Raw genomic sequence first — 13,805 nt, 5'->3', positions numbered from 1 at the left:
TGTGTGTGTGTGTGTGTGTGTGTGTGTGTGTGTGTGTGTGTGTGTGTGTGTGTGTGCGTGCGTGTGCGTGTGTGTGTGTGTGTGTGTGTTTGAGTCTGTGTGCCTGCATATTCCTGGCTGCCTTTCATTTAACATGAAATTGTGAATGACATTATTCAACTCAGCTTTGGTGTTTACAATTGGCGGTATATATGTCTCATGTTTCATATGTTTTTTTTTTAATATACATTTACTCTAGGAATACAATTTATTGAACAGTGCTATGCTAGGGCAATTAAAGTGAAGTCCCGAGAAGAAAGGGGGTAGATCGTTAAGAAGATTTCAGATAATACATTTTTACTTTGATTTTCATTTGTTTCTGCTTCAGGTGTCGAAGAAGTACACAGCTAGTTTGCTTACTTTCAGCAAAAAAAAAATATATATATATTATCCTTGTGGAATAGTGATTTGGTACAGTATATGCACACACACACAAAAACTCCATTGACGTTCAATATTGTGGTCTCATACAGTGTTCCATCTTCTGTGCATTAAACTTGATGGGGTTGGTTGGTTGGTTGGTTCAGTTACACTAATTGCATCTACCGTACTTAAAGATGGCTGGCTCGATGTAAAAAAAAAGGGGGGCTTTCTTTGTGTGCACCAGGTTTGTGTGCAAAAGCTTCATCTTAAAAGCAAGTTGTAAGTACAGTACAGTACAGTACATCATTGGTAGTGGAATGACAAGAATAACCTTGGCGTTGTGGTGAAGTGAAAATATTAATTCCTTAAAAGGGAAATTCTGAAATGGACAAAACCTCAAATCTATACATGCCAATTAACACCATAAAGAATATATTTTTTGGAATTTGATTTGTAGCTATACTGTATAGTTTAACAGAGAAAAGTTGGTTTGTACAATGACACAGCATTTTTGATCATTGTCTTGGACTCAAGCTTCACTTACCTAGTGTCAGGGCAGACTGATTCTACAGATGGGGTGATGTTGTTTTGCTGCCCATCTGCCATGATGGATAAGGGCCCCTGCTATGTTTTTGCTGTCTGCCCCACCTTCTCTAAGGCACTCAGTCTGGACACATTAGTCTCAGCAGACTGGCCCCTGTCTGGCCCGCTCCTCTCAGCCCAGGATACACACGAAACAAACACACCCACACCGCCCAGCTTACACACATCCAGTCCTACAGAAACCAACACACCCACACTCTTAAATGTACACTACCAGTCAAAGAAGACACGCATGTTTCTTTATTTTTACTATGCTTCACATTTGAGAATAATAGTAAAGACGTCAAAACTATGAGATAACAGGCGTCCGGGTAGTGCTATCGTGCGTACCAACACGAGGGTCGCAGGTTCGTGCCCCCGTGTTACCTCCGGCTTGGTCGGGCGTCCATACAGGCACGATTGGCTGTGTCTGCGGGTGGGAAACCGGATTAAGGGTATGTGTCCTAGTCGCTGCACTAGCGCCTCCTCTGGTCGGTCGGGGGTGCCTGTTCGGGGTGGAAGGGAACTGGTGGGAATAGCGTGATCCTCCCACGTGCTATGTCCTGCCGGTGAAGCTCCCCGCTGTCAGGTGAAAAGAAGGCAACTGTGCATGTGTCGGAGGAAGCATGGTGCTAGTCTCGGCTCTCCCCAGTTCGCCAGAGGGTGGGGCAGCGACCGGGGCAGCAGGGGGAAATTGGCCAAGTACAATTGGGAAGAAAATGGCGGGGGGTCTGAAAAAGAAGAAATAACACCCATGGAATTATACAGTGACCAAGTGTTAGATCAAAACTAACTCATATTTTATTCAAGTAGGAAAAGAGATGCATACATAGGAAAGAAATTCAGACATAGATCATCAACTTGACTATATGAAATAAATGGCTATGACAATGGGGGAGAAAAGATAATACATTCAATCAGGTGTGTCCAAACTTGTAACGAATGCTCACACAGGGAGTGTGTGGCCCACACACTCCCTGTCTCACATGCATGCTTGAACACAATTAAGGTTACTGTTAAGACTGGTGCTTACAAAACAGTGGCTCTCTCTCTATATTTCTTTAATATTGAGTAATGAATTTTGGCTTACAATTGTGTCAGATGAATGAAGGCTGTTTTCCAGTGTGGATCTGGACTGATGATCACAAAATCAGTGTTCCTCTCTCACTGTTTAAATGCTGCTAGTTGAATTAAGCTTAGACGCTCTTGGCAGAACTGGATTTTGGTTACCGTTCCCCAAGCCTGTGTGTGTGTGTGTGTGTGTGTGTGTGTGTGTGTGTGTGTGTGTGTGTGTGTGTGTGTGTGTGTGTGTGTTACATGTCTTCGGTTCCTCTTAGATGCATTGCCTTGTGTGCTCTCCAGAAAACGATTGACTTCCGTGGAGTTCTGTGGTATTGCGTGATTGATCACGCAAGCCTCCCACAATGCACCAAAGACCCCGCCTCTCCGCTGAGCGTTCCAGCCCACAGCGTTCCACGTCGGCGTTGGAAAACGCAGCTTTTATCAGCCCTCATTCATCCGACACAGTTTTTATGCCAAGACTCATTACTCAACACACACCTACTGTACTGTACACACACACACACACACACACACACGCATAACCCTAACCCTAAGTATCAACCGGAGACTGTTTAGGCCAAAATATCCCTAATAGCCATGTTAACTCCTTTCCTATTATAAAAAAAAAAGTGGTGACGAATGGGGGAAAAAAGGAGAGACGGCAGTCTTCCAGCTCTTGACGGGAAGTGGAACTTATTTGATGATGGGGTTTCTCTCAGCCCTCTAAAACGCCAGCGCCACAGATTTATTTTTCTCATTTGGTGTAACGGTCAGCACTGCTCCGAGCATTAGTCAAAGAAATATCGGAGTAAAATAAATTGGCTGATATTCCGAGAGCCGTACTTTTCATATGAGCCGTCCTGCCAGCTGGAAATTGCTTATCAGGAAGAAGTAGTTTGATGATGATGATGATGATGATGATGATGACAATGGCGTGGGTTAATTAAGTCAATTTAGCTTCGTTTAATGAGGTATGTCTTCTCTTCTCTCATCTTTCTTCTCTAGGGTTCTCTCCTTATGCTTTGATGATGTCACGTTTTCTCTTCTGATTTCATCATGCTGCCGCTGTTTTTAAATATGAATGTTACAGTAGATCACTCTTTCACGCTCTCTTTCCCCCCCCCAGCTTTTCTGCTTTTGATTAGTGCTCAAATCCTCTGTTTTTATCCTATGATGTGTTTCGCTTTAACATCTTTGTTTTGTTTCTTGTTTTTGATTTTTTTCCTCCGTCTGCCATGTCTTCCTCCTCACTTTAGCTACCGTTATTATGATGGATGTGTTATTGTAGAATGGCACTGGTAAGATGTAACATTACTCAACAGAAGGTGTAGGGTAGAATTGATGTTGTATTTGATGTGTTTTTCCACTCTCCCCAAAAATCCCGACAGCTGCCACTGCCATGTGATTCATGGATTAGGCCGTGACTTCTCCTTACTGCCGTGACTTTAACTAAACACTGAAAACTTCTTCTCTATTTTTGGAAGATGATGGACTGAACATATTCTTTGAGGAAGGGTTTTGAACTTTGTCTGGCGTAGCCCTACCCTCCGTGCAGATAAGGAACTTCAAATGAAACACGCTAACCAGGATGTGTGATGTCAGAGATCAAGATTGTCCCTGCCAACATCAAGAACTTTATGCTATTGATGTCTTTTTGGCAAACCGTTTGAGATGATTAGCATTTCCTTTCAAGCATACCTTTGGTTAAATAATTAACACCCCGCGGAGTTTGATCACGGCACTTCCTCTTTTCCCTCAGGAAGCCGTCTGTAAAAAGCCTTTAAAGGAGGCTTAAAGGACTTTGAATCGACCAATTGCGATCTCGTCCTTAAACGAGTCATTTGGGATGAATGGCACCTCTGCAAATTGAGTCTATTCTCAAGGAAATTGGCGGTAATTTTGACGCCACAGTCTGTTCTCTCCCTAAAATCGCTCATTTGATGAGCACAATGACACTTTTCTCATCTTTGATTTTATTTGTTCCTGTAAAAAAGCCGACAAGTTGCTCTGTCTTGTGTAGTGCGACTCTTTCGTGCGGCCACAGAAAGGGCCTCTCCGGGACACGCTTGGGCCTTTTGTGACCGCCACAGCTGAGCGGGACTGAAATTGCTTCGATGAAATAGTTGCCATTCTGACATTCATTTCAAAATGCGCTTGGATTGCTTGATTTGCCGGTGCCAAATTCGACACCTTATGTAAACTATTTTCAAGCTTGATGATGCCAGAGATACGAACTGAGAGGATTCTATTGATATTGTATTAATAGCTTTGAGGCATGCGACACTCCAGGGCGGGATGAGAGTCTTAGCCGTACAGTACAAGCAGCTCATTTTGTAAGTGAGTTGTTATGCTGTTACAGGAAGGGCATTTCATAACGCTCGCAGCGAGGCTCTTACAATGCCGGCCTCAAAACACTGCTCACATTTTTTATCTGCCATCTTCAGGAGCAGATAAGCTGTGTAGGGTACGAGTAGCCCCCCCTCTTCATATCCCGTCCTCTCGCATGCATATTGCTATGACCTCCGGTGTCTCTATCGTCCACCATCCCTCAAACAAAAATGCCACTAGTTAGAGGTCAATATTTTGTTCTCTTTTTGCCCACTGCTTGTGTTTCCCTGTCCATTCAGGGGGCGATCGCCTTGATGAAGTACCTCTCTCACCAGGTCATTAAGACAGCCCTGGGAAAATTATGGTTAATGGTTGCCCCGGTGAATTCATAAATCATTAATTTTGCCGCACACCTGGCCCATTTATAACAGCTAAAATGCTAAGGTCTGCCAGCATTTATGAGGGGAGCGAGATACTTCTGTGAACCGAGATAATTATGCGTAGCACCTGTAAATCACCGACGGCATGAAATCCATTGTGAAAATGTGCTCGTGATGCCGGTTTGAAATCCAGTGAATGTAGCGTTCGTCTCCACTGCAAAAACCCTCCTCCTTGATGCATTGTTTTGGTGATTTCCCATCCCCTCCCTCCCTTCCCTCTGTTTGGTAACAGCCCAATAGTTACACACTGTATACATAGGGCGAGACCTTTTACATTCTACCTTTCTGTTCTATGATTTGATTTAACTTTTGCCTTGTTTTTTGTTCTTTTTGTCATCTCCGTTCTTGTCATTATTGCTACACAGCTATCAGGATTACCAACCTGAGATCAAGTAAGACAAAACTGGCAGGGCGCTCCTCTTATCCACACACAGTGCCATCTTTCATGTAGTCCTCCATAAGAACCAATCAGGAGCCAGATCCATCTAGCTGCCTCTCTGAGTCATGAACATGATGTATTGTGGAGCTCTCCGTCATGCTGAAGGCCACATTAGTGTGCACACAGCACTCCTGTGTTAGATATACATAGCCTGCGGATCTGACACCCCAGATTAGCTTGAAATGGCACCTGTATCTTCAGTACAGTGCCTCCATATGAACGTTAGTACTGTATTGTTTGCAGGCACGTCACTAGTAATCAATTGGTTTTGATGTTTTTCTATCAATGCCCGCGGCAGGTGAGTGTATAATACTCTTAACGGACTCGACTTTCTCAAGGGCGTGTATTTCAGTTCATGCCTACAGGTATACAGAGTAAGAATTTATGACTAGACATTTAAGCCAACCCTCCCTCCGGTAATAGATTTCAACATGGAATGCAAATTGGCTTCCAATGAAAATACCATGTTTGATCGCCCCAGAGTCATACAGAACTGCGTAACAGTAGGCTATACATGAATCCATCTCACAGGTAGTGAATATGAAATACTCCGCGTGTATCTATTCCTCTAATCTTGTGCCAACTTAAACTCCTTACTTGGGGGGGGGGGGGGGGGGGGGATCTAGGGATCTCGGAGCCACCCCCCACCCCGAAACAATTTCCTGCATTTTTACAGTAGTTTGACAGTATTTGGTTTGTACAGTCTACTGTGATGCTTGATTCTCAATGCTACATGGAAGAACCCAACATCATTTAAGGATATGCTATAAACACAGGAGAGCTGTCTGCAAATGCTTCAATCATTTTTTGGAACTAACATAATTCACACGCAGGCTATACTGCACAAAATGACAAGATTTAAGTTACATTAAAATATCATGAATTCATTTTGAATAGCATTGTTCTTTTATATTCTCTAACACTATGCTTTTGCCTTGGCGTCCTACATGTTTTGCTGACACTGCTAACAGGAGGCTATCATCTTTAATCTGTTGAAATCATCTCACTTTGGCTTTGCTAGATGCAGTACAGTAGTTTGCCCAAATGTTAAACACAGTTTAACGGAGACCGCCGGCACACAGAACACGACATGATGGAACAAACCTAAACCTCTACTCCATAGTCCATAAAAAAGTGGTTAGCTAGCTAGATAAATGTAGGCCACATAACTTTGCCTTCCAACTCTGGTGGAGACACTTTTAAGGTCTTCAGAGAAACACACCTGTGCTCTTTTTTTTTTTTTTTTTAACTTTTCTTTTGGCGACAAATGCAATGCTAGCCCTTGTTTAATGGTTGCTATGCTGTTGCTCCACTCAGTTGCATCACTGTGGTACGTACTGCAGGCTATTGTTAGCGGTTGCAATATACCACTTGAGTTGGAAAGGGGGTGCAGCAATTCAAAGGCAACTATGCAGACAGAGCAGATATTTTACTTAGTCTTTAATTAACTATTAGATTCAGATTGAAGATATTACAGTATATTACAGTATATATATATATATATATATATATATATATATATATATACGGTATATAATACAAAATTCTTACTTTCAAAAGGGGTGAAAAGTGGAGGGGAAAATTCCAATGGAGGGCCATCTGCCTAACCTGCCTAATGGTGTAGGTACCTATGGCCATCAAAGAGTGCAAATTAGTCAAAAGAAAGAGTAGCTATCCCAAAGGAAAACAGAAAATAAAGACTCAATTCAATTGCATCATTTCTCATCAGTTTCTCTCTTCCCTCTTCATGTGAATTTGTGCTTTTTGGCCCCCGATATTCACCTGTGTTTCGGTCCATTGGTATCTTCAGATATTTAAAAAAAAAAAAGAGAGAGAGAGAGGGAGAGAAAAGAAAATGCATTACCATCAGCTTTTTAAAATATATATAGATATAATTATTATTATTTTATTCAGTGCAAGCACATTCTGCAGTTAAACCTACGTACTTTAAATCAGGCGCACCCATTTATTCTCACAACCCATTTTTAGTGATGCAACTTGGGTGTAGACTAATGAGGAAATATGTAAAAGAGGTTTCAAAGCATTGATCTTATTTCAAGGTTGAACCGAAGCCGCGTGTAAGGAAGTAAGTCAACTTCCGCCTTAGTTTGATCTCTGAGGGGCCATATGTAATAGAAGACCTCTTTAAGATGATGTATCATAATGCATAGATAGACCATTAAAAATAGTATAATATGGAATGCAGGCATTAGAGGATATCAGTGATTTACCATGATGCCATTCTGGATTGTCTTACTAATATAGCCTTGCTCCTTCCATAATATTTAGCCCTTGACAACCTTTATAGACTTTTGCTTGGGAAAGCTGTACTGAAGGCGAGACACCCCAGGTGAATAGGGTAAACTTTTTAACTCATGGATATCATCATGAAACTTCCCCAGTTAATTACTTATTATTAAGACAGTTATCTTTTGTATTACAAGTTTTCTCAAAGTGTATGTTTAAATATGCAAATGAGACATAACCTACTTAAATATCCGCTAATTTGTATAAATTTCCAGAAGAGAAATCTGAACATTGGATAAAGCCAGGTTCAAAATTCCTGTTGCCTTTTGTTGACATATTAGAGCCAAAGGTTTTTACAGAGGGAATATGGGATATCTCCTTTTATCACTCCATAAATCAGAAAATTATTTCTCGTCATGTTTTTAGGAATATAATTTAAATAAATCAGGCTATGAATGATAAATGAACAAACCCCTCTGGGAAAATCTTCAGAGTATAGTTAGGAATACAACTTTGAAGTTTGGTGTATGTTAGTGCTATTGAAGTGGAGATTTATGTCTGAGTATGAGAAGCAGAAAACATTCTTTTTACCCTATTCACCTGTAGTGTCTCACCTTAAAGGAACACTCCGCCCATTTTCAACCAGCTCTGTATCATCACAAAATCAGTAGTATTATCCGGAAACTGTCAAGCGTATCGCAGGCATTCATTTAGTTTGACAGTTATTGAGAGTTGATTTGAGTTAAGTTGTGGACTAGTGATTTCATTCATGCATAAATGACATCACTGGTCACACAGTTTCAGGATGTACTACTGATTTTGTAATGATATAAAGCTGGTTGAGAAGTTGTCAGTTTGTCAGTTTTTTTGTTGTGCTGTGTTGCAGATCATGGGTGATCGGGGCCATTGCCCTACTGTGCCTGCTGGGCCTGACCTGGGCCTTTGGTCTGATGTATGTGAACGAGAGCACCGTGGTCATGGCCTACCTCTTCACCATCTTCAACTCCCTGCAGGGCATGTTCATCTTCATCTTCCACTGCGTCCTGCAGAAGAAGGTATGGAGTCACTCTACAAATCCGTATGAAATGAACTCCCATTACTTCTACATCCTGGAAAACACACAGTCCCGCCCCTCTGCACCCCTCCCATCAAATAAAATTGCCTTTCTCTCCCTGACTCTCATTTTCGATTGGTTTAGACTTGAATGATCCCTCACTGCATGTGTGATATCCCGCATGCATCAAATCAAGGAAGTAAAGATGTCATTTCATGCGGTGTTTAAAGCTGCATAAGGTGACTTTGCACATTAGCAGCTCCATCATGGAACGGTTTGAAAAAGTTTGAACACCAACATGTACAGAAACTCCTTTGTCCCCGTCTTCATTCAAGCCTTGAATGCTGTCGGGAGGAGGGAGTCATATGTTGTTGTTGCCGTTTGTTGTTAGTTTACGAGCCCAAAGTTGTTGACCTCAGTGATGAGGATTTAATTTAATTTAATTAGAGGTATGCATTTTCATACTTAGAGCTATATTTTGTGGGGAACGCTAATGTCTGTGACATTTTGTAAACTATTAATTTGAGATACAATAGCACTATTGTAGCATTAACGAATATGAAATGCCGATGTGCTGGGGGGTTACGGGGGAGACTTAACCTATTTGTACTGTAAACTGTTGTACAGTGTGTATATACAGTATTTGTATTGTTTTTATGTTTTGTTATGTGCTTTTATGCTTGCTGCAGCACAAATCGCTCTTTTGGGACAAATAATAAACTTGAACTTGAACCCAATACCCAGAAATCACATCATAACATGATGTCAGTAAACTGCAGAGTAGGCTCAAGTTTGCCAGCCCTGCCGGTCTGTGATGCTTTATAACAGAGGATACCAAAAAGTCAAGAGTCAGATCCAGCTTTCCCTGGACTGGACTGACCGCTTACTCACTGCTGGTTTGGAGACGGGTTTTTTTTTCACTCTTGGGTTTCGATTAATCACGTCTGGCGAGTGAAGCAGATCTCCCACCAGTACACATAGCCGACCCCAGAATTTAATTTGGGCAAATAGGGCGTATCGACAGCATTTCAATTAGATGCTGCTCATCTCTTGTGATTTTTGCTGCTAACTTACATTTTTACATAAAAATCTTGCCTTCTGCAGCTTCAAAGCAAATGAAGAGATGGACCGCATGCAAACTATTTCCTTGGTTTATTTCTTTTAATTAAATTTGATTAAAAAAAGCCATGTTCAGTGTTTTTTTTTTTGTAAGGGTGTATAAGATCATCACTTTTGCATTTGGTTTAACGTGTAGTTTTAATGTATATGCGATGTGTGTGTGTGTGTGTGTGTGTGTGTGTGTGTGTGTGTGTGTGTGTGTGTGTGTGTGTGTGTGTGTGTTTGTTTACGTGCAGGTCCGTAAGGAGTATGGGAAGTGCCTGCGCACCCACTGCTGCAGCGGCAAAAGCGTGGAGAGCTCCATCGGCTCCGGGAAGGGCACGGCCTCCCGCGCTCCCGGACGTTACTCTGCAGGGTCACAGGTGGCGGGACACTCCTCCTTTCCCCCCTTTTCTCTCCCTCAATCTTCCCCCCCCCCCCCCCCCCCCCCCCCCTCCCCCCCATCGTCTCTTTGATTTACGCTACGGTATCTCTCCGCCCATACGGGATCGGTTGAAGCTCATTCGGCTAATGGAACACCACTGAACTTAAGCTTTAAAAATACAGTATGTCATTCTAATGCATTACGCCAATTAGTGAACACTCACTATTGTCTCCCATAGCCAGAAGCAAGAGGGGGAGGGGCTTACCCCGCTTAATAATCTGTGACATGACGCAGATGTGCACCTCCATAGCAGATGAATGAGACGAGATTTCAAAGGTGACTGTCGTGGTTTGCATGATAGTTTCCAGGGAATTAGATTGCATTGTCTCGTCGGCACCAGTGAAACGCACTTCTTGTTGAGATAAACACAAGATCGCCAGTCTGTTGTTGATTTCCAGTGGAGCAGCTTCAGGCAACCCAAGCTAAAATCTTGCTTTTCGCTTAGGGAGGATATTGTTAACGCTCACAAATATGACTGTTCCCAGCCATATGAATGTGACTGTTCCCAGCCATAGGAATGTGACTGTTCCCAGCCATATGAATGTGACTGTTCCCAGCCATATGAATGTGACTGTTCCCAGCCATATGAATGTGACTGTTCCCAGCCATATGAATGTGACTGTTCCCAGCCATATGAATGTGACTGTTCCCAGCCATATGAATGTGACTGTTCCCAGCCATATGAATGTGACTGTTCCCAGCCATAGGAGTGTGACTGTTCCCAGCCATATGAATGTGACTGTTCCCAGCCATATGAATGTGACTGTTCCCATCCATATGAATGTGACTGTTCCCAGCCATATGAATGTGACTGTTCCCAGCCATATGAATGTGACTGTTCCCAGCCATATGAATGTGACTGTTCCCAGCCATATGAATATGACTGTTCCCAGCCATAGGAGTGTGACTGTTCCCAGCCATAGGAATGTGACTGTTCCCAGCCATATGAATGTGACTGTTCCCAGCCATATGAATGTGACTGTTCCCAGCCATATGAATGTGACTGTTCCCAGCCATATGAATGTGACTGTTCCCAGCCATATGAATGTGACTGTTTCCAGCCATAGGAGTGTGACTGTTCCCAGCCATATGAATGTGACTGTTCCCAGCCATAGGAGTGTGACTGTTCCCAGCCATATGAATGTGACTGTTCCCAGCCATATGAATGTGACTGTTCCCAGCCATATGAATATGACTGTTCTCAGCCATATGAATGTGACTGTTCCCAGCCATATGAATGTGACTGTTCCCAGCCATATGAATATGACTGTTCTCAGCCATATGAATGTGACTGTTCCCAGCCATAGGAGTGTGACTGTTCCCAGCCATATGAATGTGACTGTTCCCAGCCATAGGAATATGACTGTTCCCAGCCATATGAATATGACTGTTCCCAGCCATAGGAGTGTGACTGTTCCCAGCCATATGAATGTGACTGTTCTGTTCCCAGCCATATGAATATGACTGTTCCCAGCCATATGAATGTGACTGTTCCCAGCCATATGAATGTGACTGTTCCCAGCCATAGGAATATGACTGTTCCCAGCCATATGAATATGACTGTTCCCAGCCATATGAATGTGACTGTTCCCAGCCATATGAATATGACTGTTCTCAGCCATATGAATGTGACTGTTCCCAGCCATATGAATATGACTGTTCCCAGCCATATGAATATGACTGTTCCCAGCCATATGAATGTGACTGTTCTCAGCCATATGAATATGACTGTTCTCAGCCATATGAATGTGACTGTTCCCAGCCATATGAATATGACTGTTCTCAGCCATATGAATGTGACTGTTCCCAGCCATATGAATATGACTGTTCCCAGCCATATGAATATGACTGTTCCCAGCCATATGAATATGACTGTTCCCAGCCATATGAATGTGACTGTTCCCAGCCATATGAATGTGACTGTTCCCAGCCATATGAATATGACTGTTCTCAGCCATATGAATGTGACTGTTCCCAGCCATATGAATGTGACTGTTCCCAGCCATATGAATGTGACTGTTCCCAGCCATATGAATGTGACTGTTCCCAGCCATATGAATGTGACTGTTCCCAGCCATATGAATGTGACTGTTCCCAGCCATAGGAGTGTGACTGTTCCCAGCCATAGGAATGTGACTGTTCCCAGCCATATGAATGTGACTGTTCCCAGCCATAGGAGTGTGACTGTTCCCAGCCATAGGAATGTGACTGTTCCCAGCCATATGAATGTGACTGTTCCCAGCCATAGGAGTGTGACTGTTCCCAGCCATAGGAATATGACTGTTCCCAGCCATATGAATGTGACTGTTCCCAGCCATAGGAGTGTGACTGTTCCCAGCCATATGAATGTGACTGTTCCCAGCCATAGGAGTGTGACTGTTCCCAGCCATAGGAATATGACTGTTCCCAGCCATATGAATGTGACTGTTCCCAGCCATATGAATGTGACTGTTCCCAGCCATAGGAGTGTGACTGTTCCCAGCCATAGGAGTGTGACTGTTCCCAGCCATAGGAATGTGACTGTTCCCAGCCATATGAATGTGACTGTTCCCAGCCATATGAATGTGACTGTTCCCAGCCATAGGAGTGTGACTGTTCCCAGCCATATGAATGTGACTGTTCCCAGCCATAGGAGTGTGACTGTTCCCAGCCATAGGAATATGACTGTTCCCAGCCATATGAATGTGACTGTTCCCAGCCATAGGAGTGTGACTGTTCCCAGCCATATGAATGTGACTGTTCCCAGCCATAGGAGTGTGACTGTTCCCAGCCATAGGAATATGACTGTTCCCAGCCATATGAATGTGACTGTTCCCAGCCATATGAATGTGACTGTTCCCAGCCATAGGAGTGTGACTGTTCCCAGCCATAGGAGTGTGACTGTTCCCAGCCATAGGAATGTGACTGTTCCCAGCCATATGAATGTGACTGTTCCCAGCCATATGAATGTGACTGTTCCCAGCCATAGGAGTGTGACTGTTCCCAGCCATATGAATGTGACTGTTCCCAGCCATATGAATGTGACTGTTCCCAGCCATAGGAGTGTGACTGTTCCCAGCCATAGGAATGTGACTGTTCCCAGCCATATGAATGTGACTGTTCCCAGCCATATGAATGTGACTGTTCCCAGCCATAGGAGTGTGACTGTTCCCAGCCATATGAATGTGACTGTTCCCAGCCATAGGAGTGTGACTGTTCCCAGCCATAGGAGTGTGACTGTTCCCAGCCATAGGAGTGTGACTGTTCCCAGCCATAGGAATGTGACTGTTCCCAGCCATATGAATGTGACTGTTCCCAGCCATAGGAGTGTGACTGTTCCCAGCCATAGGAGTGTGACTGTTCCCAGCCATAGGAGTGTGACTGTTCCCAGCCATAGGAGTGTGACTGTTCCCAGCCATAGGAGTGTGACTGTTCCCAGCCATATGAATGTGACTGTTCCCAGCCATATGAATATGACTGTTCCCAGCCATAGGAATGTGACTGTTCCCAGCCATAGGAATGTGACTGTTCCCAGCCATAGGAGTGTGACTGTTCCCAGCCATAGGAGTGTGACTGTTCCCAGCCATAGGAACACGTGGATTTAAATCCCCTTGTACAGTAAATTGCTAATGGATTCTTCCCACATTGACATGAAGTATAGAATGAATTGCCACGACACAGTACACTACAGTATAATTGAACATCACATCCATATTCCAAAGAGTGAGA

The 13,805-nt window shown here is 43.3% G+C and overlaps 1 protein-coding gene across 1 annotated transcript in view; it reads left to right on the top strand.

Moving 5' to 3' along the window:
• LOC310780144 (adhesion G protein-coupled receptor L3) overlaps nt 1-13,805 on the top strand; it is a 212,853-nt gene that overhangs the window by 185,420 nt on the left and 13,628 nt on the right. Inside the window, exons 18-19 of the mRNA XM_083640702.1 lie at nt 8,387-8,555; nt 9,910-10,035. Of these exons, the coding sequence (XP_083496828.1) occupies nt 8,387-8,555; nt 9,910-10,035 (295 nt within the window). The remainder of the gene's footprint in view (nt 1-8,386; nt 8,556-9,909; nt 10,036-13,805) is intronic.

Source organism: Poromitra crassiceps (genome assembly GCF_964638095.1).
Source record: "Poromitra crassiceps genome assembly, chromosome: 7".
In the NCBI taxonomy this organism is placed as follows: Eukaryota; Metazoa; Chordata; class Actinopteri; order Beryciformes; family Melamphaidae; genus Poromitra; species Poromitra crassiceps.
Note: the sequence above shows the minus strand (reverse complement) of the source record. Positions and strands in the feature narration are given on the sequence as shown.